Source organism: Silene latifolia, chromosome Y (assembly GCF_048544455.1).
Source record: "Silene latifolia isolate original U9 population chromosome Y, ASM4854445v1, whole genome shotgun sequence".
Classification (NCBI taxonomy): Eukaryota; Viridiplantae; Streptophyta; class Magnoliopsida; order Caryophyllales; family Caryophyllaceae; genus Silene; species Silene latifolia.
Genome location: NC_133538.1, coordinates 109071336 through 109094744, shown reverse-complemented (window position 1 = coordinate 109094744; position 23409 = coordinate 109071336). Strand labels below are relative to the sequence as shown.

The following is a 23409-nucleotide window of genomic DNA, read 5'->3' as shown; positions in this document are numbered from 1 at the left end:
CCGGTCAATCAGTTATTCTCCAGATCGAGGAAACCACTCTCGATATGATCACTTGCAAGTACGACCTGAAAGACACCTTGCATTGAGTGGGAGATAGTAATAGGACAAGAGAATTGGTGACGCACACTTGTCGAGGACAAGTGGGAGATTGTTGGGAAATGTGTCCTCAACAATAGTGCGATCATGTGATTTAAATATCATTATTAAATCTCATTTTAAAGAATACAATTGGGAAGTAATTTTGTTACTGTCAACTGGTCAACATATATCGGTAATGATTGGCTGACTAGAGTTTGACATTACTGTCGTGTGACGGTGGTGATCAGTTGACCCCTAGGTCATACCTATAGGGCAATACTCTTAATTGATCATTTAATTAATCGTATAATGTTACGAGTTAATTAAATTACTTGAAAAATTGACGGACGATTTTGGAAGTAAAATTTACGTATCAAATTGAAATATGATTAAATGAGATACTGATGCGAGTAATCGAATTGTTTCATTACTCGGATGAAATTGTTGTTTAAAGAAACAATCGGAATTGAATGAATTATTATAAATATGATTTATAAATTGGTAAAATATTTTGGTATAAGTAATTATGAATTACTAAGTCGATTTTGTATATGACGTATTTTTATTAATACGTTGATTTTTAATATGATAAAAATACATTGCATTGTTACATGTCATGTAACATGTAACATGTGACAAAATTGACAAATGACAAAATATAAAATGGACTTTCCATTTTATAAGTACCGAAATATTAAGAGGGTTTTAGTGGAAAAATTGTGTTAATTATTTTAATAAGAGAAAACACAATGATGATCTACCTATGTGTAGCCATGCAAGCCTACATTTCTTGGGTAGAAAAATTAGCCCATGCATTGGGCTCTCCTTCCCTCCCAATCGGTTCTACATAGAAAAGAACAAGAGTTCTTTTACTTAAAATAATTATTATTCACCATATGTATGTGTGGGTGATTATTATTATTCATTCAACCATGTAAAATTATTTTTAGAGAGAAAAAAAATAATACTCTTCCTCTCCACATCTCCTACCCGGTTTTAGGAGTCTAAACCAAACAAATTTTTGGTTCATTTTTCATGAGATTAATATTATACTAGCTCAAATAATATTAATTAGATTAAGAGTTAAGCTTTGGGTATTATTCCTAAGGAGAGATCCTACACTTGGATCTTGTTCTTCCATTAAAGGAAAGCTCAAGAACAAAAGAAAAGGAGATTTCTTTTGTGCCCATTTGAACCGAAATTTCAATGTAAGGATATGATTTCTTCTCTTTTATTATATTGTTTGCATGCATAAAATCCATGTTTAATTTTATGACAAATTAATTTTGACATATAAGAGTATGTTAGTATGTATATGAATCTACATTTCCTTCACATACTCGGTCGAGTGACCAACTTTCCAGGAAGCCCCTAATTCTGCCACACAGTCCACTCGGTCAAGTGTCAAGCGACACTCGGTCGAATGGACCACACTCGGTCGAGTATACCTCTACTTGGCCGAGTTCACCACTTCCAGGATTTTCCCAAATTCTGGAAAATTGAGCACTCGGTCGAGTGGTAGAAGCACTCGGTCGAATGCATATAGCTCGGCCGACTTTCCTTCCTCCACTTGACCAAGTGCACCCCATAAGTGTTCCACACCTACCCTGACTCACATAGATCCACACGTAACCCTATTCCATATGTTTCTAGGTGCAAGCACGGAAAAAGATAGCATATACACGGTATACGATACACACAAAACGATAACTAGCATGTGAATAATATTTTCCTTTCATGATAAAATCATCTAACACACCAGCATGCTCACATATATGCATGCGACATGGTTCACATAGGCTTGCCTATCCTCATCGAGATATCCATATTATGTACCACCAACATGAATCTATCTTTCATACACAAAGATAAGTATATGCAACAATTACATGGCACATCAAAGAACATTCCATTTACCCCACCGCATTGTGACCGACTATATTTGAGAGTACAAGACTTCAACCTTGGGACGTCTTCCAAGCTTGCACTAGCTCCTAAAAACTCAAAGCGGGTTCATTTGAATTGACACACCTATGTTCATTTGTTCATTGGTTTATGCTCCAAAATCGTCGCTCTAATACCACTTTGTAACACCCCCATTAATTAGGAGGCCTTCCTCAAGGCCAACCTAGTCAATGAGGATGCTACACATCTTGGTTTCACAAGGTTGTACAGCGAACAATCAAAATGGAAGCATTTAAAATAGATAAGTATATAGTTAAATTAAGTTATTACATATTCGGGGATCCAAATACGATCCCAATTATATAAACCCAAGTTAAATGGAATGGAGTCTAATTATAATGTCAGCTAAGACAAGCAAAGTGGCGACACGCTAAAGTGAGAACCGCTCCAAAGCCTTGGGTCATCCTATATGCACATGCTACCTATCAGGCCACTGCTCCCTGACCGGAAATATCATTTGGTTCACCACAGATATTTCAAACATTTACGGTCAGTCTCAATAATACGAGTGCCTACAATATGACATGTTTATACAATATAAAATGCAACATGATATGCAACATGAATGTGAGTAACATATGTAACCACCAACCACTACTCTTCCAACACAAAACCGGTGATGGTATCGCAACACCGCCACCAACAGCCGGACCGCAGTCCGTAACAAGACACTAAGGACACGCCTACAGTTCCGAGCCCTGGTGCTAACCGGTCCCCAGTTAGACGTCGTCACACCACACGAGTCCCTCTATACTCAATTCATGAACGTGCACGTCCGTCTTGGAGTGAGAAGCTACAAGAGGCGATCCAAGTGTAAGACGGTCTCCCGACCCGTCCTATGTCTCCTCAACAAACGAACACAACCCACCAAAACTCCACCAACCATCTCCTTCAGCATCCACAAGTAACCAATGCATAAAATAAACACCAATTATGTTTTTCCACATAACCATGAATCATAATATGACATAAATGCACATGTCCACCAATTAAACCCATTTAATAAACAACAATTCTCACAATTCATGTTATAACGCAATTCAAGTGAATATGTGAAACCAATGTGACTTACCCAAAACCATGACATGATGAATATCCAATACTAGTGTACAACCAACAATAAATTCCAAACAAAGCATGTTATAGTGCATTCATGACATGTAACATGTAATTCATGACAAATAACACAAATGTAAACAACCATATTACTAAGACCCAATAGGGAAACGCTACCTCTTGCAAATCTTCACAACAAAGCAAACACACTATAATGGTTCCTCTAGGAAGTCTCCTCATACAACATTTAATAAAATATCTATCACAATTACATTCTACAACATTAATAATACTAACTAACCCTTAATTAACCCACGTAATTAACCAAAACCCTAATTAAAATCCCATAAGACAACATTCCTAAAAATTTGGGTTTACTAACAATAAATAAAGGAAAAAGGGTAACTAATTACTTACATTATGTAAACAAATGAAAAAGAATGGAGCTTGAGTGCAACTTTTCAAGGGTATGGTGAGAATCTTGAGAGGATAAGTTTATGGAGGATTTTACGGGATTTTGAGATATGGTGGAATATTTAAGGGTTATGAAATGAGGGAAAATCTGAAAAGGAGAGTATATATGTCAAGGCCTAACAACACAAAGCCCACACGCGGAAATAAGACTAAGCCCGTACACTCGGTCGAGTACACCAACAACTCGGCCGAGTGACTCACTAATAGGAGCTGGTAAATTGCCTAGAGGGCACTCGGTCGGTGTACTCGGTCGAGTAGTATGCCACTCTATCGAGTACTCAGTTGTACTCGCCCGAGTGCACCACTAGAAAATACGGGGTATTACATCTTTACTCAATTAATTAAGACCTAGGGCACAATTAAACTACCATCATTCATAATTACCGTCTTAGTTCCGTCAATTGGTGGTCTTGGGGTGAATAAGCTAGTGCAAAAAGCCTCTAATTCGCCAAATGTCTTCCTTCCGGGTTCATACATGGACACTAGTAAAGCCCAACCAATTTCCCTAAACAACTAATTTATGTGGAACCGATTAGGCTAATTACTCATGTTTGGGTCTAATCGCAGCCTAATAAAGGGACTACTCACTAATCATGATTATTAGACTCCTATAAGTGATAAAGTTTAGACCTTTGATATTAAAAATGGTAAAATTTGGATTTTACTAAACATGCAATTATCAAATTAAAAGTGATGGAAAACTAATATAGAACTAAGATCCAACAACAACTAAGTATAAAGAAAGAACCTTTATGAACAAGCTAACTTAAATATTCAAACTTTAAGTAAACTTAAATATAAATAATCAACAAAGAAAGTAAACAGAGAAGAAACAATACCAACTATGAAGAACAATGAACAAGGAAGAACAAAGATGAAATAAAAATGCTTGAACTTGATAATAGATGAAGAATTAGATCACAAATTACAAAGATAAGTTGTGTTTCTCTCTCTAAAATAATAAAATATGAAGGTAGATGGAAAAAAATATCTAAAGTTCATGTTTAGATAGTACGTTACAAAACAAGAAAACAATGTTGTTTAATTGGCAGAAAGATGTGCGCAAAATTGCAGATGCGCGCACCAAACTTGAGGAAGGCATTATGAGAACCACACTATTGTGCCTTCCCTGACTTTGATGCACGCTTGGGACTTGAAGAAGGCACTGTGAGAATAGCACTGTGGCGCATTTCCTGATCTCGATGCGCGCTTCGCTTCGAAGATGAGCACTAGACTCCTTTTTTTTTCTTCATTTAGGGTCTTTGTTTCTTCTTTTGTTGGGCCATGCGTCATGTGGTTGGCTTTTGGGCCTTGATACGGTCGTTATGTACCAAAAATAAATACCTAAATATAACTAACAGAAGCTAGCGATAAGTAGGGTCGATCTCCACAGGAAGGCGGTTTACTATCTACTTGTCTATTCGGTCTGTCTAGGGTCACAGTGGGGGTTTTAATTGTTTTAACTAAACTAAAGAGACTAAGGCAAGAGAAATCAAAACAAGAGAAAATAATGATGAAATACAGGGGTAAATCAGATAAAAGAGAGAAATATGCTAGGAATCGGTCTACCGTGGCAGCTATACTATCAGGTGAACTGAGTCGATTAAATTATTGATAAGAAGAGCGAGGTCGTCACCTTTCGGTCCTTAAACCTACTATTATACCCTTTCGGTCTCTAATCGCCCTAGGGTCTCCCTAACTTAGCTTTCGCCCTAATTAGGTATCGCCTATTGCAGTTAAGCAAGTCTTCCCTTCCAATCTTTCGATCCAGTCCGGGGCTAACTAATTAAATCGGTCTCCTGCATGCATTCATTCAACCTAATCATAATTATATTGCCTAATACAATTCTTATCACAAACTAATCTAATCATGTCAATCCTAACATATTGCTACGACGGCTTCCCTAGTCCTAACATACTAAAGGAATTAGCTAGACATAATTAAATAAAGAACATAAGTAATAAAGAGAGGAAGAGAAATAAACATTAAATTAAAGAGGAAAAGGGAGAGAAATGTTACTGAAATAAATCCGGAATAGAGGAAGAACAAAGTAACTGGAACAATGTATTAAGTGTCGAGAAAAGGGAGAAGAGAAGAGAGAGGAGAGGTTACAATGACGTCATACCTTCCTATTTATAAGAAAATAGGAATTATTTAACCTAATTGACGGAAATAAACTAAAAAGCCCAAGCCCGTAGGATAAACCACTCGATCGAGTGGTTTTAAACTACTCCATCGAGCAAACTAAGGCTCAGACCGTTCGATCGACCAAACAAAGTGCTCGATCGACTAAACACTAATATGGAACTGTTCGATCGACCAACTACAGTACTCGATCGACTGATTATTTGATCTAAAACCACTCGATCGACCAGTTAAGTACTCGATCTAGTGAATCTTGACTTCAGCAGCTCATTGATCTCGTTAGTTTGACTTTGACTTGTCCTTTTAGCTCCCGAAACAGCTTCACGCATCCCAAAACAGCAATAATTCCGCTCCAGATTCACTCTTCCTCCAAATGCATGCAAAACGGACGATAAATGGCTCGATTTCACTACTTTCTGGTTCATTCCTGTGAATAAAACAAAATAACCCAAAGTAGCCTATTCGGGGCATTTCGTAGCATAAACTACGATAAAAGCATAGAAATACGTGCATAAAATAGGCTAAAAAAGACTATATATAATGCACGTATCAAATCTCCCCAAACCAAACCTTTACTCGTCCTCGAGTAAACTAAATGCAAACTAATGGAACGGAAAAGATAACTCAGCACTAGCTACAAATGCCCACTTAAATCAATTTAATGCAAGCAAACTAACACTTATAGCAAAACAGTCAAATGCAAAGGAGTTGTAAGATGTTTATAATAAAGCTGAACCGTCGACCTTGCTAGATCATTAATAATGGACTCTCACGGGTCACTCTTCTCTCATGAAGCAAAGGGTGAACATATATATGTAAGAGAGAAATAAAAATAGTCGCTCACCTAAACTACGACCCACATAAAAATGCATGCAACTAATATGATAGACAATTCTAGCTACCGTACACACATTCCAACCAAACAAGGTCCTGTCACAGCCGAGGGCTTACAAAAATATATGGTAAAGTGAGGCAATGGGTAAGAAAAGACAGAACATTTATGGAATGTGGAGGTATAGGTGATCAAGCTAGTACCTAAACAAAACCATGTGACAACATCCGATTCCAACTCAATTATGAATTAAGCACCTGCCCTTCATTTGGCATAAAACTCACCAAACCGAACTGAAAATACTCCTCAAATGATATAAATAAAACATAGGAGCGAAACTGTCTCATCAAACAACAACTTTTTTTTTCTTTCTTTCTATTTTTTTTCGGTTTCATCTTTTCTTTTCTTTTCCTGTTTTTTTTTCCGAATTCCTTTTTTTTTCATTTTTCACGTCTTTTTTTCATCATCCTCCCTTTCTTCTTAGATTACCAACTCCGAATCAACAGAATACGAGCCAAACTTGGCACAATGAAAAATATACCACAAAACATACACTAACTAGCTTGACAAGGCAGGCTAAATTTGGAATGTAGCTAAGGGTCGACAGGCAGATTTGGCTAATGTGGAGTTAAATGGGTAAAAAGGAAAGAAAAGGAAATTGTAAGCACCTCCCAGCATGTGACACCAACCACTAACCCGAATGTATGTAGGCAAAAAGCAATTGAATTTCATAAACGTGCAAATTGATGATACATGTTATGCAAGGAGTAACTACTCACAATCCTACATGAAACTGGTCACAAATGACACCAGTTTATAAGGCTCTAATCCTTAGAAATTATAAGTAGGTTGCCAAAATTTCAGGTCAAGTCTATTCGTTCAGCTAAATTCAACATTAACTCGTAGATATGCAAAAAGACAAAGCTAAAAAGAATAATAATTAAATGCAAAGCTTAAGCAAAAAGACAATTTATAGTGCAATTTCATCATTGAAATCAACCGTTCCGACTCGACCTACATGCTAAAATAAACGTGAAATTTTTGAATTTATCAATTCTTCATTTTTATGAGATTTTTTTTTTTGAATTTTATAAGAATAACAGACAATGCATACATAAATTAAATATGATAACAAAAATGCAATAAAAACAATATACAAACACAGATATGGATGCATAACCTCCCCAAACCAAATCGTACAATGCCCCCATTGTACCAAAACATGGAAAGGAAATGCTAACTAGAAGAGAAAGAGTGGAAATGCGAAAAACTCACAAGAATACGCGAAGAAGGGTCCTCCCCAAATCAACCAGCAACGTGGGAGGTCGCTAAACAGCTCAAATATCGTCACGGAAAGCGAATCCAAGTCAAAAACACTCGATAGCAGTGGAACAGTGGTCGATCGAGTGAACTGGGCGTCTAAAAATGCTCGATCGAGAAGAATAGCAGTCGATCGAGTAGTTCTCTCGTTGCAGGTGCTTGATCGAGTAAAATAATCACTCGATCGAGTGGATGTAGCAGCAAAAGTGCTCGATCGAGTACAAAAAGTACTCGATCGAGTGATCCTCAGTGTGTTCCTGCAAAACGCAAATAAAAACAGCCCGCAAACTAACTAACAAGCATACTGAGATAGTCTATGGTATAAAAACCATTTATTACAACTGAAATGAAATAAAAATGCAAAATAAAAACTCCGGGTTGCCTCCCGGGTAGCGCTAGTTTCAGTCAGGTCCTAGCTCGACCTTCTTTTCTTCGAGCCTCTCTAATCAATCACAATCAAAACAGCTCAAAGCGCGCAGCTTGAGATCGTACATCTGCGCATGTGCTACACAAAAATGTAAGTAGCACCACAGTGGAATAAAGAAATAGGAAATAAATATGTAAAACTGTTTAAGCCTAACGAATTTCCTATTTGAGCTCCTAAATTTATCCACAAAATAAAGGAGCGCGGGAGCAATTGACAATAAATTAGGGCCCCATTTCAGATTAACAAGATTGAGATGACAAGGACGGTGAGAATTCGTTAATTTATACGTCCACATGGGAGGGGGTATAGAATTAAAAGAAATAGCACGAGTCAAACGAGGTAGCGTACTTTGAATATTAACAATAATAAAATTATCGCTAATTACCTCAGGTAGGTTGCTCTCAACGATGGAATCATAGATAAAGGACTTTATTACCTCTTCCGTGCTAGGAGCAATTACCGACTCAGCTGTCCTTTCGTCGCCCTCAGTGGAATTCGTCCCGTAAATCGCGGCCTCAAGTGCATCCAACTCGGCTTTGAATAGGGGAGACTCACCATAGCCATTGTCATCATCAAAATCATCGTCTAAAAAGAACCCAAGCAACAAATCATTGCTCTCGCTGGCCAACTCACTCGATCGAGCAGAATTATCACTCGATCGAGTACTTTCCTCCTGCATTTCACTCGATCGAGTAGAAATATCACTCGATCGAGATCTTTCCTCTGTAAATTCACTCGATCGACTAATATAAGTCACTCGATCGAGTGATTCTTCCTGTACAGCGCTGAAATCTTCGTGTAAACTATTGAAGTATGATAGAAATTCGTCATCCGAGTCATAAAATTCATCCTCAGCATTGGGCAACACGGTTTCTTCATTGGAAAAACCGCTCTCAGTAAAGTATACCTCTTCTGGTTGCCAACTATCCGACTCAGCAGCTAGCTGAACTATCTCAGACTCGAGCTTATCAAATCGCGAAAAAGTGTCTCTATCACCTTCTTGCACTTGGAATGCAAGTGTTTCCAAAAAAGATTTCAGCTCCGCAATCTCTCCTTTCTGTATATCAGGAGGATCTTGTTGCGGTGGCCATTGATAGGGTGGATGTGGCGGCACAACTACAACTGCTTGACTAACTCGACTGCGCTGCTGGAACGCGTAAACTTTGTCATTTTCTACCATGCAAAAGGCTGCATTGTGCTCAGCAGCACCACATCTACCGCAGTAAATCACCTGCTGTGCCATATAATGGGACATAGGTGACGGGTCAAAGGTACTCAAGCCTTCCTTTTGACAATCTTTCACCTAGAACTGTCTAGGTAGAACCTGTAAGGCCTATCAAAACAGCACGAAAGAAAACGATTTAGAACGGCCTCAAGGGAAAAATCCCCTGAGGCTAAAAACAGACAGAATTAAAAAAATAAATAAATAGTTGCCTCCCCGGCAACGGCGCCAAAATTTGATACGGTCATTATGAACCAAAAATAAATACCTAAATATAACTAACAGAAGCTAGCGATAAGTAGGGTTGATCTCCACAGGGAGGCGGTTTACTATCTACTTGTCTATTCGGTCTGTCTAAGGTCACAGTAGGGGTTTTAATTGTTTTAACTAAACTAAAGAGACTAAGGCAAGAGAAATCAAAACAAGAGAAAATAATGATGAAATACAGGGGTAAATCAGATAAAAGAGAGAAATATGCTAGGAATCGGTCTACCGTGGCAGCTACACTATCGGGTCAACTGAGTCGATTAAATTATTGATAAGAAGAGCGAGGTCGTCACCTTTCGGTCCTTAGACCTACGATTATACCCTTTCGGTCTCTAATCGCCCTAGGGTCTCCCTAACTTAGCTTTCGCCCTAATTAGGTATCGCCTATTGTAATTAAGCAAGCCTTCCCTTCCAATCTTTCGATCCAGGTCGGGGGTAACTAATTAAATCGGTCTCCTACAGGCATTCATTCAACCTAATCACAATTATATTGCCTAATACAATTCTTATCGCAAACTAATCTAATCATGTCAATCCTAACATATTGCTACCACGGCTTTCCTAGTCCTAACATACTAAAGGAATTAGCTAGACATAATTAAATAAAGAACATAAGTAATAAAGAGAGGAAGAGAAATAAACATTAAGGAAAAGGGAGAGAAATGTTACTGAAATAAATCCGGAATAGAGGAAGAACAAAGTAACTGGAACAATGTATTAAGTGTCGAGAAAAGGGAGAAGAGAAGAGAGAGGAGAGGTTACAATGACGTCCTACCTTCCTATTTATAAGAAAATAGGAATTATTTAACCTAATTGACAGAAATAAACTAAAAAGCCCAAGCCCGTAGGATAAACCACTCGATCGAGTGGTTTTAAACTACTCGATCGAGCAAACTAAGGCTCGGACCGTTCGATCGACCAAACAAAGTGCTCGATCGACTAAACACTAATATGGAACTGTTCGATCGACCAACTAAAGTACTCGATCGACTGATTATTTGACCTAAAACCACTCGATCGACCAGCTAAGTACTCGATCGAGTGAATCTTTACTTCAGCAGCTCATTAATCTCGTTAGTTTGACTTTGACTTGTCCTTTTAGCTCCCGAAATAGCTTCACGCATCCCAAAACAGCAATAATTCCGCTCCAGATTCACTCTTCTTCCAAATGCATGCAAAACGGACGATAAATGGCTCGATTTCACTACTTTCTGGTTCATTCCTGTGAATAAGACAAAATAAATCAAAGTAGCATATTCGGGGCATTTCATAGCATAAACTACGATAAAAGCATAGAAATACGTTCATAAAATAGGCTAAAAAAGACTATATAAAATGCACGTATCAAGCCTCTCCTAAGTTAGTGTGATGCTTATTAAGCCTCCATTTCTCATATAAATGCAATGAAAATAAACAAAATCGAACCATATACACAAATGACGGGTTTTGAGCAGTTTGAGCATTTAAGACATGCATATGCACACAACATGCATACAAGTGAGCTGTAAGTAAAGGTTTTCAAGCATTAAAAGCAAGTAAATAACGTAGTTATCACTTAGCTTGGTCTGGTCGGAGCAGATGGTCCAACACCTACTGTTTCGGTTTCAATTTCGGAGTTGGTTTAAGGTTTTGAAATCTGTGTGTTTTGTATGGTTTCATGGATAATTGGGCCTAAATTTGAGGTGGTTGTTGCTTAGATGATTTTGAATGTGAAAAGATGGGAAATTAAGGCATGAAGATCTGGGATTAAAACATTGCTGCCAGAATGTATGGCTAGATATGGGGTTGAAGCATGAGGTGAGTTTGATTTCATGTTGAATCAAAGTGGATGTTTATGGGGAATTAATGTAACAAAAGGTTTAATTGAACATAATTGATTATGAGAATTAGAAACACAAAAAATAATGGGGGATGTAGAAGAAGGACCTTTAAAATAAAGGGGTGACCATTTTAACAAGTTGCTCTTCGAAGAGATTAAAATAAGATAAATGATAGGAAATAATCAATATAAATATATATTTGAGGCTTTTTTCGAGCGACGTGTTAGTCTCCAATTTTTTTAAAACACTCTAATTAATAAATAATATTTTAACGTTTCTATTAGAATTAGAAAAATTTATTTTAACATAATTAATTTTCAATTCTCTACTAAAATTAGTAGAGTTTGACTAATTAATTATTTGTTTTTACCATTTCTACTAGAATTAATAAACTTCTGTGATATTCATTGTTATACTACAGATATGGTGTATAACAACGGCTAATAACCGTTGTTATAGAAAAAAGCGGGCGTTGTTGTTCGGGCCGTTGTTAAAAGTTTTTACAACGGTTACGTTTTTTTACTAATAACCGTTGTCAACGGTTTAGAACCGTTGTCGTTATTAATTATCCGTTGTGAAAAGAAGTCCCTGTATTGAATAAGTTTTTGGTGGGAAAGTAATAACAACGGCTTCATGACATAAACCGTTGTTGATAGTAATGCGCGCGCTTAATAGTTTATTGTAGGGATGTTAATAACAACGGAATTTTGTATGATAACCGTTGTTATTACTAATGACAACGGTTTTTTTGTTGAATAACCGTTGTTATTGGAGTTTTTTTTTTAAAAAAAAAATTACAAATTAAGTGCATTTCTGCCAAAATCCCTGCATCAATTAACAGCAGCATCATCATTACAATAATGATATTACTAAAACGTTCTCCATTACAATATGCAACAACAATATCAGAGTCTTATTGCAATGTTCAACAATTCTCCTAAAGCTCTAAGTCTAAAGCTTTAAATCAATAAAACTAGAACTAAATTGACCCAAATATATATCTCTTTAATCTTCATTGCAATGTTCAAGGACGTACTGGTTGCTTTTTGTACTCGGAGTCATAAAGCTCGTTGATGACATACTGAAAACAAAGACATTAACGAAAACATATATGTTAGAGTAGCATATAGCAGCAGCATGCAACATGAACGTAACAACAACAAGGCGTCGTATAGTATTTAATTTAATTTAATTTAATTTAATTTAATTTAATTCATTAATACTTGGCATATGAAACAAAAATATATTAATTTAAAGGACACACACTGTCATTTTCCAAAACATATTAATTAAAAAACAACTCTTGGCATATGAAAGGACACATATACTAATTATAAATTCATTCCACTATATGTATCTCAATAAATCCATTATCCCATTTTTCTTTCAACACACCCCAAACCCTAAACTCCAAACTCTAAATCTTCAAAACCTAAACTCTAAACTTCCTTCAATAATGAATCAGAACATTTGTTTTAACATTAGTAACGATCGAGTACAACAAATGTTTCATACACCGCTTAGAGGCAGTGGTGGAGCTATGGGGGCTAGCAGGGGTGGTTGCCCCCCCTGGCGGATGAAATCTTCGAGGTTTTTAGTTAAATTTTTCGAAATTTTTTCGAGGTTGCCTTATGCAATTAGTCGTTCGCCCACCTTAAAAATTTTCGTCCCCTCTAAGTTCAAATCCTGGCTCCGCCACTATTTAGAGGAAATCGAGAAGAAGAACAGGATCTTCCTTGATGATGTTCAGATCCCGCTCTAGAAGGCCACCCTTCGTGGCTGGGTGCCGGAGTTGGAGCAGCTGCATGCAGATATTGCATCTGCTTTATGAGACCTCCAAATAGCAAAAGAAGAGAGGATCATTCTCATGGAAGAGAATGCCTTCCTAAAATCCGTTCTAAGTAGTATCTTAGTTTACTTTTTATTTTATTTTGTATATCAATTAACTAAGTTTTTGAATATTAAATGTGAATTTGTTTTACTATCCTCTTCATCATATTATTTGTTTTATTTTATTTTATTAGATTTGTTTTACTAATAAACGCAGAAAAACTAATCGGATAATTAGAGGAAGAACAAGAACAATGACGGACAAAAACACACAAAAAAATAATTAGAGAAAGAACAATAATGACGGAGATGACAAAACCTAAAACCATTAAGAGATAGATATATACCTGATAATTAGAGAAAGAACAGTGACAGAGACGATGAGAAAGCGACGACGACGACAACAGTGACGGAGATGACAGAGCGACGGCGAGGGAGAATTATGACGGTGAGGGAGAGTATGTTTGTGTTTGTGTTTGTGTTTGTGTTTGTGTTTGTGTTTGTGTTTGTGTTTGTGTTTGTGTTTGTGTTTGTGTTTGTGTTTGTGTTTGTGTGTGTGTTTGTGTTTGTGTTTGTGTTTGTGTATGTGTCTATATTTGTGTTTGTGTTTGTGTGGTATTGTGGTGTTTGTTTCTGTTTTTCTATACACTGAAAGTATTGACAACGGTTTGGTATATTATAAAACGTTGTCATTACTTATAACAACGATTTTCACAAATTAACCGTTGTTATTATTTTTCACTGATTTGCGCCAAAATAATATAATCCAATTAACAACGTTATTATATATTACGTGTTAAACCGTTGTTATTATTTTATGAATGAAAACGGTTATTATTTATATAACCGTTATAAGTAATTACAACGGTTCTAATTCTGCTAATCGTTATTATTAATTTTCACTGAATTCCGCGAAAATAATACAGTTAACAACGTTATTACAAATTCACGTTAATATGCGTTGTTAAAGGGCTGTTGTAATTGGCTATATTTGTAGTAGTGTTTGGGTTAGTTCCTTCAAATTACAGTCGTATTCTTTACTCTATTTGCTTATATTTTACTATTTTTCTTTGATTACTAACTTTATTTTCTTCGTATATTATATTCAAAGCAAGTTAAGTGAGTTCACATGAAAGCTTGCAGAATCAAATATACAGCTATAATTTTCATGGTATTTTGTTATATGGTATACAACCATGAGGGTAACTTTTTTTAAAGAAAAATATAAAATAATTTCTCAACTACATATCTTAGTATTGTCAATGTACATATCTCTACGCAACCGCTATTTTAGCTTAGAATTGAAATTACTATCAATCTAATACACTACCTCCAGAAGAAAGATAATTAGAATTATTATTTGAATAACTTGAATTAGACTTAAACTTTTATAATCTAGAGAGTACAACATAATGTTAATGTTTTAACTGGTTTAAAATATATGACCATATTCATTTTTAATTATATTATCCTCTAATTTGGTTAAAACTGCAACATTAAAATATAACATTAGTATATATCCAAATTTTGGCGATTTCTTTCTCCCAAATACACCTATAGGGTTATAAGGTCCTGACTTCTAATCTAAATAATCATCTAATTATTGTGTTCAACTGGCTCTTTTTCAATAAAGAAAATATTAAGCCTTCTTTTTTTTTGTATTTTGTTTTCTTTTCGTTTCCGGGCTAGCAAATTATATACCAGGTAAATCAATATGTGTCATTTTTTGAAATAGCAAATAATACAAAGAAAAAGTCTTTTCTTATCGGGTCAGGTACAAAACCATTTGTGTATATAAGACAAATATATTGTTTTTCCCTATGTATTCTTATATACACAATTGGTATGTACTTGACCCGTCTTAAGCTTAAGACCAAAAGTGTCGTCTTAAGGGAGACTTACTGTTAGGCCGGGAAATTGGTTATAGGCAAGTCTGTGTCAGTATTTTCTACTTTTTTTAGCTGGGACTCTAGGAGTATAATTATTAGAATGATAGAAAGGGTTATGAAAATATGGATGCTGCTCTTAGAATGATGGTTACACATGTCACAAGAAGGCTAAATAGACAAAACCCCGAGAAGAGAGGGTAACATTATGTGGAGTATACCCCCACCAATTCAAGTAAGCCACAATAAAAGAGAAATACGGTTTCTATAATTATTTAAGGTTGGGCCAAGACAAGAAGGTCAAGGTGATTTTGTTAGGTTTTGAAGGAGCACCGAGAGCTGATATCACAGTTAGAACGAAGTTTGTGTAACAAGAATATTTTGATAATAAAAAAAAGAGCACAAATAATAAAATCATTGCCAGAAACGTTCCAAGTGCCATTGCCAATAACAAAGAACATCAAACGCATGATTTTGGGCGGAGGGGAGGTGCAAAAAGAAGGGATCCAAGAGGCCTAAAGGTGTACCACGTCTATGTTCGTCATTTATCAGACTTTAGATACATAGATAAAAAGAGATGCACCACAAATTAAAGAAGGCCAACCGCCAATTCAACCTGGATGACAAGTAGTTCGCTCCATTGGGGTAAAAACGGTACACTTGAAAGTTCATCCTTCTAACCGCTGCCCTAAATGATCACGGCCAACCTAAACAATACCCACGAAAAGAGAAGTATCACAAAAGGCGGCGACTACATACATTGATTTTGTGTCATGGGGAATCAGGAGGGCGCCAATAGATTCAGTTGACATGTGTTTGAGGGCGTTCTTCTAAAAATATTGGCAAGAGACCAAGAAAAGTAATGACAACGAGTAGAAGAAAGCCATTACGGACCCAAACGTCTAACACTGAGTTGACCAAAGGCACATGATGAAGGAGAAAAGATCATAGTAAATCAAGAGAGTTGGAGTGATTGAGGTTTTGTAATCTAGGCTGCAGCTCAGCAAATTAAAGGAGTACGTAAAAGGTAAGCGATAGTTAACAAGAACCCTATACATTGAATAGCGAGAGACAATCCCACAGTATGTGAATGGTGCTCTTAAAATGATGTTGACACATGCCACAAGAAAGCGAAATAGGCAAACCCTGAGAGGAGAGGGTAACATTATGTGGGAGTATACCCAACCATGTAAGTCATGAGAAAAGAGAAATACGGTTCTGCGTACGAGCAGACCATAACCATTTAAAGTTGAGCCCAAAAAGAAGGGTGACGTGAGAGTAAGAGTGCTGTTTAAAATAAGAGAGGCCTAAGGATAAACTTTAAAATGAGTAAGAAGAGGTGATATAGCAGTAAACGTTAAAAAGAAAACGAGAAATAAGAATATTTTGATGATGAAAGAAAGAGCACAAAATTAATTCATTGTTAGAAACGTTCCAAGTGTCATTAACAATAATTGAGTGCATCATATAAATACGTGGTTGAAGTGAGGCGGAGGACATGTCGAAAAGAAGGGATCTAAGGGCTAAGGTTATATCGCATCTACATTTGTCATTTATCATACTTTTGATACATAGATCAAGAAAGAGAAGATGTGTACATATTGTATAAAATGCAATGTTATGTGAATTAAAATACAAATGAATTATCATTTTATCAAAAAAAACTTCTCAAAACTACCATCTAAAGGAAAAAAATCTGTCATCGAAGTGTCAATCAGTGTAGCTAATAAAATCACGAGTTGAAGCAATAATGATCGTTAATAAAATTATGTTAGCATAATTGTTTTTTACAATCTTTGTACACAATAAAGGTTAAAACGTCCTGACACACTATACATTTAGTCAATTATTTTAGAATCCGTGCAATGCACGGGCAACACACTAGTAGATTAATATGTGAGATAAACAATAGAATGGATTAAATGAGAAAAAGCGGTATAGGTTGGATTATTATCATTAAATAATTCTTGAATTTATAGGATCTGAAGTATTTTTTTTGAATTTAACTTAATTTATAACATCATGTGGTTTAATGTTTTAAACCAACAACCCTACTAGAGTCCTATGTGTAGAAGTAGGCAGCCGTAATATAAGATGAAAAATCAAAATTAAAACACTCAAATCTCCCCCAAAAAAGAGTAAAAAGCTAAGTTAAGGCGGTAATGGCAATGTAGGGAAGGAAGAATAAGGTCTGGGCCTCTCCTCATACTATACTACTTAAAACAAGTGCCCTCTTTTTGACTACCAAGACTTCGCCTCTTCTGACAAAAATCTCAACCAAAAGTTTAAGTTAATGGTTGGAGTTTAAAGATCGGTTCTACACTTTAACACAACTCCTCACAGGAATGTCCTTTGGGTTTGAAGTGTGGATGCAACTGCAGACCTCTCCATACCTGTTGTTAGTGTGGGGTGGGATTCGAACCCGTGACTTTTTGGTCACACCGACTCTGATACCATGTCAAGAAATCATCTCAACCAAAAGTTTAGTCCAATAATTGGACTCACAAAATCGGTTTTACACTCTTAACACCTCTCCCTTCCATCAGTATATATACTCTTTCACTTCCTCCTTCCCTCTTCACCCACTCCTTCTCTCTCTACTTCCCTATTTATTTCGGACACTTCGTTCTCCAACTTACATAACCAAAAACAAACATTACCTTACAAAAATAATATCATAAACATGGTTGGTCCATGCTCATCTTGCGGACCATACAATCAGTATTGCGGCCACCAGCCTACTAATGCTAACACATACTACTGGCCTATCCAATATGAGACTGATTACATGTCTTCATCTTACGCTTCCGCTTCATCGTCCTTGTCTCCGCCGTCTTCTGTTGATTGTACTCTTTCTCTTGGTACACCTTCCACTCGTTTAACCAATATTGAGACTAGTAATAATATGGGTTATGGTGAGACTACCACTACTACTACTAAACATCGTAATAGTGTGTCTACCTTTTGTTGGGATTTACTTCATCCTAAACAATCGTCCTCTAATTCTACTCCTAAGCCTAGTCCTAGTAATGGCGGTAGCGGTGGCGGTAGCAGTGGCGATCCTTTGTTTGGTCGTCGTTGCTCTAATTGTGATACTACTTCTACTCCGCTTTGGAGAAATGGCCCTCGCGGTCCCAAGGTACATTATTTATTGTATTAAATTATGATTATGATAGAAATGATTTTTTTTCCTTGGAAATGTTAAATTTGAGATGATTATGTTTTGGAATAATCTCAGTCCCAAGAGAATAATAGTTACTCCAATTCAGGCAACTTAGTTCTTACTTCTTTACCCTGTACGCGTATAATCAAGTCATTATGCATACAACAGTCTTATATGAATTTCCTTAAAGATCTGTTTGGATAGAAGGATTTGGAGGGAAAGAGAGGAGAGGGAAAGGAAGGGATGATAAATCCTTCGTTTGGTTAGCAAAATGGAGGTGGAGGGATTTTGAGGGGAGGGAAAATGAATCACTCCACTTCCCCCTCCAAACCAAATTATTTCCTCTCCAACAAAGGCAAGATTTGGAGGAAAATGACCTCCTCCATTTCTTCCTCCCCTTCCTTCCATCCTTTTTTCTTCCTCCTTCCTTCCTTCCTTCCTTCTCCTCCACTTTTGTTATCCAAACACACCCCCTAAGGGTGTGTTTAGAAAGCGAAAGTGGAGAGAAAGGATGGGAGGGAAGAAGGAAGAGAAAGGAGGTAAGGGAAGGAGAGGAAATGAGAGTGAGTGTTTGATACTGATTTCCATGAAATTCGCTATTCTGGAGAGATTTTGATTTGCCTTGAAGGAGGAAAAATGGATCCCTCCAAATCTCTCCCCCTTCATTTCCCTCCACCCTTATTTACTATCCAAACAAGGGATTTTAAATCCCCTACTCTCCCTCCTTTTCTTTTCTCTCTAAATCATTCAATCCAAACACACCCTAAGGGAAATGATATATATATACTCCACAACTCGATGTGTTGTATTTAAGTAACTAAAAAAGGAAATAAATAGTTAATACATATATTAGTTGCATTGATTCATTTGTAATTTATTCTCTAATTTCTAAATTAATACTAAATTTGGAAGGATATTAAATGCTTAAATACAACCCATTGGATTGTATATATCATTTTCTTTTAACTAATTATTCCGTAGGTACTAATTGTATAACATTGTATATGTATGTACGGCGTATAATCAAGTCATTATCCATACAACAATCTCATACGAGTTTAATTTAATTAATTAATAAATTATTCCGTAGGTATTGATTGTGTGACTTGTATATGTATGTAGACGTATTATAATCAAGTCGTTCGGCATAAGACAGTCTTATACGAGTTTAATTAATTATTCGGTAGTACTAACTGTGTGACATTGTATATGTATGTGCAGTCCCTCTGCAATGCGTGTGGAATAAGATTTAAGAAAGAAGAAAGAAGGGCAGCGGCGGCGACAACCACGGCAGCGAACAACAATGCCGGGTCAGGAGCAGGGATGATGGACCCACACCACGGTTACTACAACGGGTCATGGGCCCACCAATACACTCAAGCGGCTGCACAAAAGATGCAATGTTATGGAGCCACAAATGAGTATCGATTCACGGAGGATGACCGTGGGTCGGACTCGGGTATTCAGTTTCTATCTTGGTTAACACATGACCGCCCTAGTGGCCTTGTCCGTGACTTCACCCGGTGAACTCAACAATTATCATCATAACATAATATTTCAACCAAAATAATTAAAAATTAGAGGAATTTAATTAATTATATACTTCTACGGAGTATTTAATTTCTAGTCCTATGTTTTAAGTCAAAGGAAAGTGAAGGGCATGGGCCATGCGATGCTACAAAACGACGACGTTTTATTGGTGTTTCCATAGGTTAGACTATGTCCCCAAGACGATGTCCAATAACTCAACTTTTATTGTTCAAATCTCTAATATTTTTAGTTCTTGTCTATCCTTTAGTTTTTCTACCTTTCTTTAGTTTGTACTTTAGATAGATTGCATTATAGATAATCTTATGTTATTTTTCACTTTAATTTTTTTTTTTAGTTTTTTTCTTTCCCTTTTGTCAGTAGTTTGGTCTCAAAACTCTAGCTTATCTAGGCGTATAACTTGCTAGTGTCATTGTATGAAAATGAGAGTATATGATGAAATGGATTGAAATGGATATCACCGATTCAAGTGTTTGGTTGACCACTTTTGGAATGGATTTAGAAACCCAAGGGTTTCTCAATCCACCTCAATCCCTTGGAATCCCATACTCTACCCCTCCCCCAAGTTTCTAAATCCAATCCCCCCTAGATACAAAACCTAAAATTAAGAAAGGAAAAAAAAAACAAATTGTTGTTGTTCTACTCTACGTAAGTTTCATCTTCTACTTTCATAATATTTTTTGTTGCTTTTATAAAAAATTTGTTTGTGATTGTTCACAGGTGTACATGATTCGTTGCAATAATACATGTGTCTATTGCTTTAAACAATATTTACGAGTTGTATGACGACTCGTATGACAATTGCCTTAAAAAATTGTGTTGTTGTACAAGTAATATTGAAATATGCACATGATTGAATTCTTTTCGCAGGATTGAATAGTAGAGTTCGTATACATCAGATTCATTTAGTATGTTGATTGAATTACAATTCATTACAAAATTGAACCAAACAAGTGTTAAAAGGTATTGGGTTCTAACTCCATTCCACCCCGGATTCTCATCTCAATCCATTCCATTCCCACACTTTGAACCAAACAGTCCCTTAATTTGCTACTCTAACTTCACTTTCTTTCGCTATCATCTTATATATTATTCCCAAAGATAATTTGATCTCACATGTACCACTATTTCATTAGTCAATTCAAATTTAAGTTCATCCACGACGTTTATCTTGTGTCTATGATAAATTAAGCTGGTAAAATTAAAGTACAAAAATCCAAACATAAAACCATAGGTACGGTACTATAAAACACAACCACCACAAGGCGAAACAAATTGTTATTTTTTTGTGACTAAGTGATAGATGAACCATTTCAACCAAAACCTTAAGGTGATGGTTGAGACCCAACTATCTTCTTTATTAAAGGAATAACCACAGAGCCTGTGTGGCGTTCAGTGGCTAAAAGTCAATATGTCAAATGTAATTTTGATTTCCTAACTTTTAGGCCCACGATTCATTTTAGGAATTAATTAGGCAGCAATCTTCAATCTTCATTGTTCAAAGCAAAGAAGGATGAGCGTTCAATTTGTGAATTAATTAGCAGCAATATTCATATTCATTGTCCAACAATATTTTCACTACTCTTTGGATTTAATTTTTCATTGGAATTAAATAAAAATTTAGATTCAAATTTTTCAGTGAAATTAATTAAAACAATTTTCTCAAGATCTACAATTTGCCATTACCGTGATATACGGTAAAAGAATTTAGTTAAATTAATTATACAAAAATTGAAATAATAACAATAATAAGGTAAAATACTCAGCTCGGATATTAAAGTAAAACAATTATAATTCGAAAGAACCAGCAAGACTAAAAAAAATTAAAGTCATCGCAACACCCAGAAAATATCATGAAAATATAGCTTAAAAACCGAGTTAGTATTAATGTAGGCACTAGATATACAAAATTTGATGACTTAACAAACAACATTATCAAATTTGGTATGGAAAGGCTTGAAATAATAGTAGTAGTAGTTTAAAAACGCTGAAAATTTTAGTGAAGAAAACCTTTTCCTCAGAATCACATTGAGTCAATGACTCCATCTTTACCAAATGCTATGTATAGTTCTAGAGGCATATTTGCAAGATTAAAGCTTTTTGAATCCTCCATCTTTACAAATTGTTTCCGTTGAGAGAGGATGAGGCTATTGGAAATATTAATTCAATTAGTGGTCTTAGTGGGTTTACCACAATGGTCTTAGTGGGTTTACCACAATGGTCTTAGTGGGTTTACCACTTGTTAGTGGCCTTAGGAAATGGTCTTAGTGGGTTTACCACAATGGTCTTAGTGGGTTTACCACTTGTTAGTGGCCTTAGGAAATGGTCTTAGTGGGTTTACCACTTGTTAGTGGCCTTAGGAAATGGTCTTAGTGGGCATTTTCTTAGACTACAATATGATGTTTGTTGCACTAGTTTGTTGCTATATAAGCCTTGTAATTTCATTAGAATCAAAGCAAGTAATTTCTTCCTTCCTCATATTTGTTTTGTCACATAAAACTCACAAAATTCACAACAAATTGGTATCAGAGCTCTAGGTTTCATATCCTAGGACTTGTCATGGCTTCCAATGGAGCAAGCTCAAATGGTTACTCTCAATTGCCAATATTTAAGGGTGTCAACTATCAATTCTGGGAATTGAAGATGAAGACTACATTCGGATCACAAGAGCTTTGGGAACCGGTTGAAAATGGGTTTGAAGATACCAAACCAACGAACAGATGCGGACTCTTAAGGAGAAGAGAAAGAAAGATGCCAAGGCTTTGTTTATCATTCAGCAAGCCTTGGAGGAGGAGTTCTTTTCTCGGATTGCTTCTGCTACTACATCAAAGGAGGCCTGGGATATTCAAATCGAATATCTAGGTGACAAGAAAGTAATCAAGGTGAGATTACAAACTTTAAGGAGAGAGTTTGAGACTTCTCTCATGAGTGACAAAGAGTCTGCACAAGACTATTTGTCCAGGGTATCAAGAGTAGTGCAGCAGATGAGGGCATATGGAGAGAAAATATCAGATGAGCAGGTTGTTGGGAAGGTGTTAAGGAGCCTGACAAAGAAGTATGACTACATTGTGACTGCCATTGAGGAATCAAATGATTTAGAGAAATATTCATTTGATGACTTGATGGGCTCACTGTTAGCTCATGAAGAAAGAGTCACAGATCTTCGAGAGAAGAAGGAGGAGCAGGCATTTGTCTCCAAGGGTGAGTCTTCCAAGGACAGATCAAAACAGTCCGGAAGAGGTAGAGGAAGGGGAGGTTTCAGAGGAAGAGGACGTGGCGGGACATCCGCCGTCATCCGAAACTCAAGCTAAGGACACTCCAAAGGGTCCTATGAAGTGTTACTACTGTAACAAGCCAGGTCATAAGGAGGTGAAC

At 36.3% G+C, this 23409-nt stretch overlaps 1 protein-coding gene across 1 annotated transcript; it reads left to right on the top strand.

Moving 5' to 3' along the window:
• Positions 1 to 17936: 17936 nt before the first annotated feature.
• LOC141632894 (GATA transcription factor 19-like) lies at positions 17937 to 20483 on the top strand. The gene is made up of 2 exons (XM_074445399.1): positions 17937 to 18462; positions 19708 to 20483. Exons 1-2 carry the CDS (start codon positions 18007 to 18009, stop codon positions 20011 to 20013), a joined length of 762 nt encoding a protein of 253 aa, XP_074301500.1. The 5' UTR covers positions 17937 to 18006; the 3' UTR covers positions 20014 to 20483.
• The last annotated feature ends 2926 nt before the right edge of the window (positions 20484 to 23409 follow it).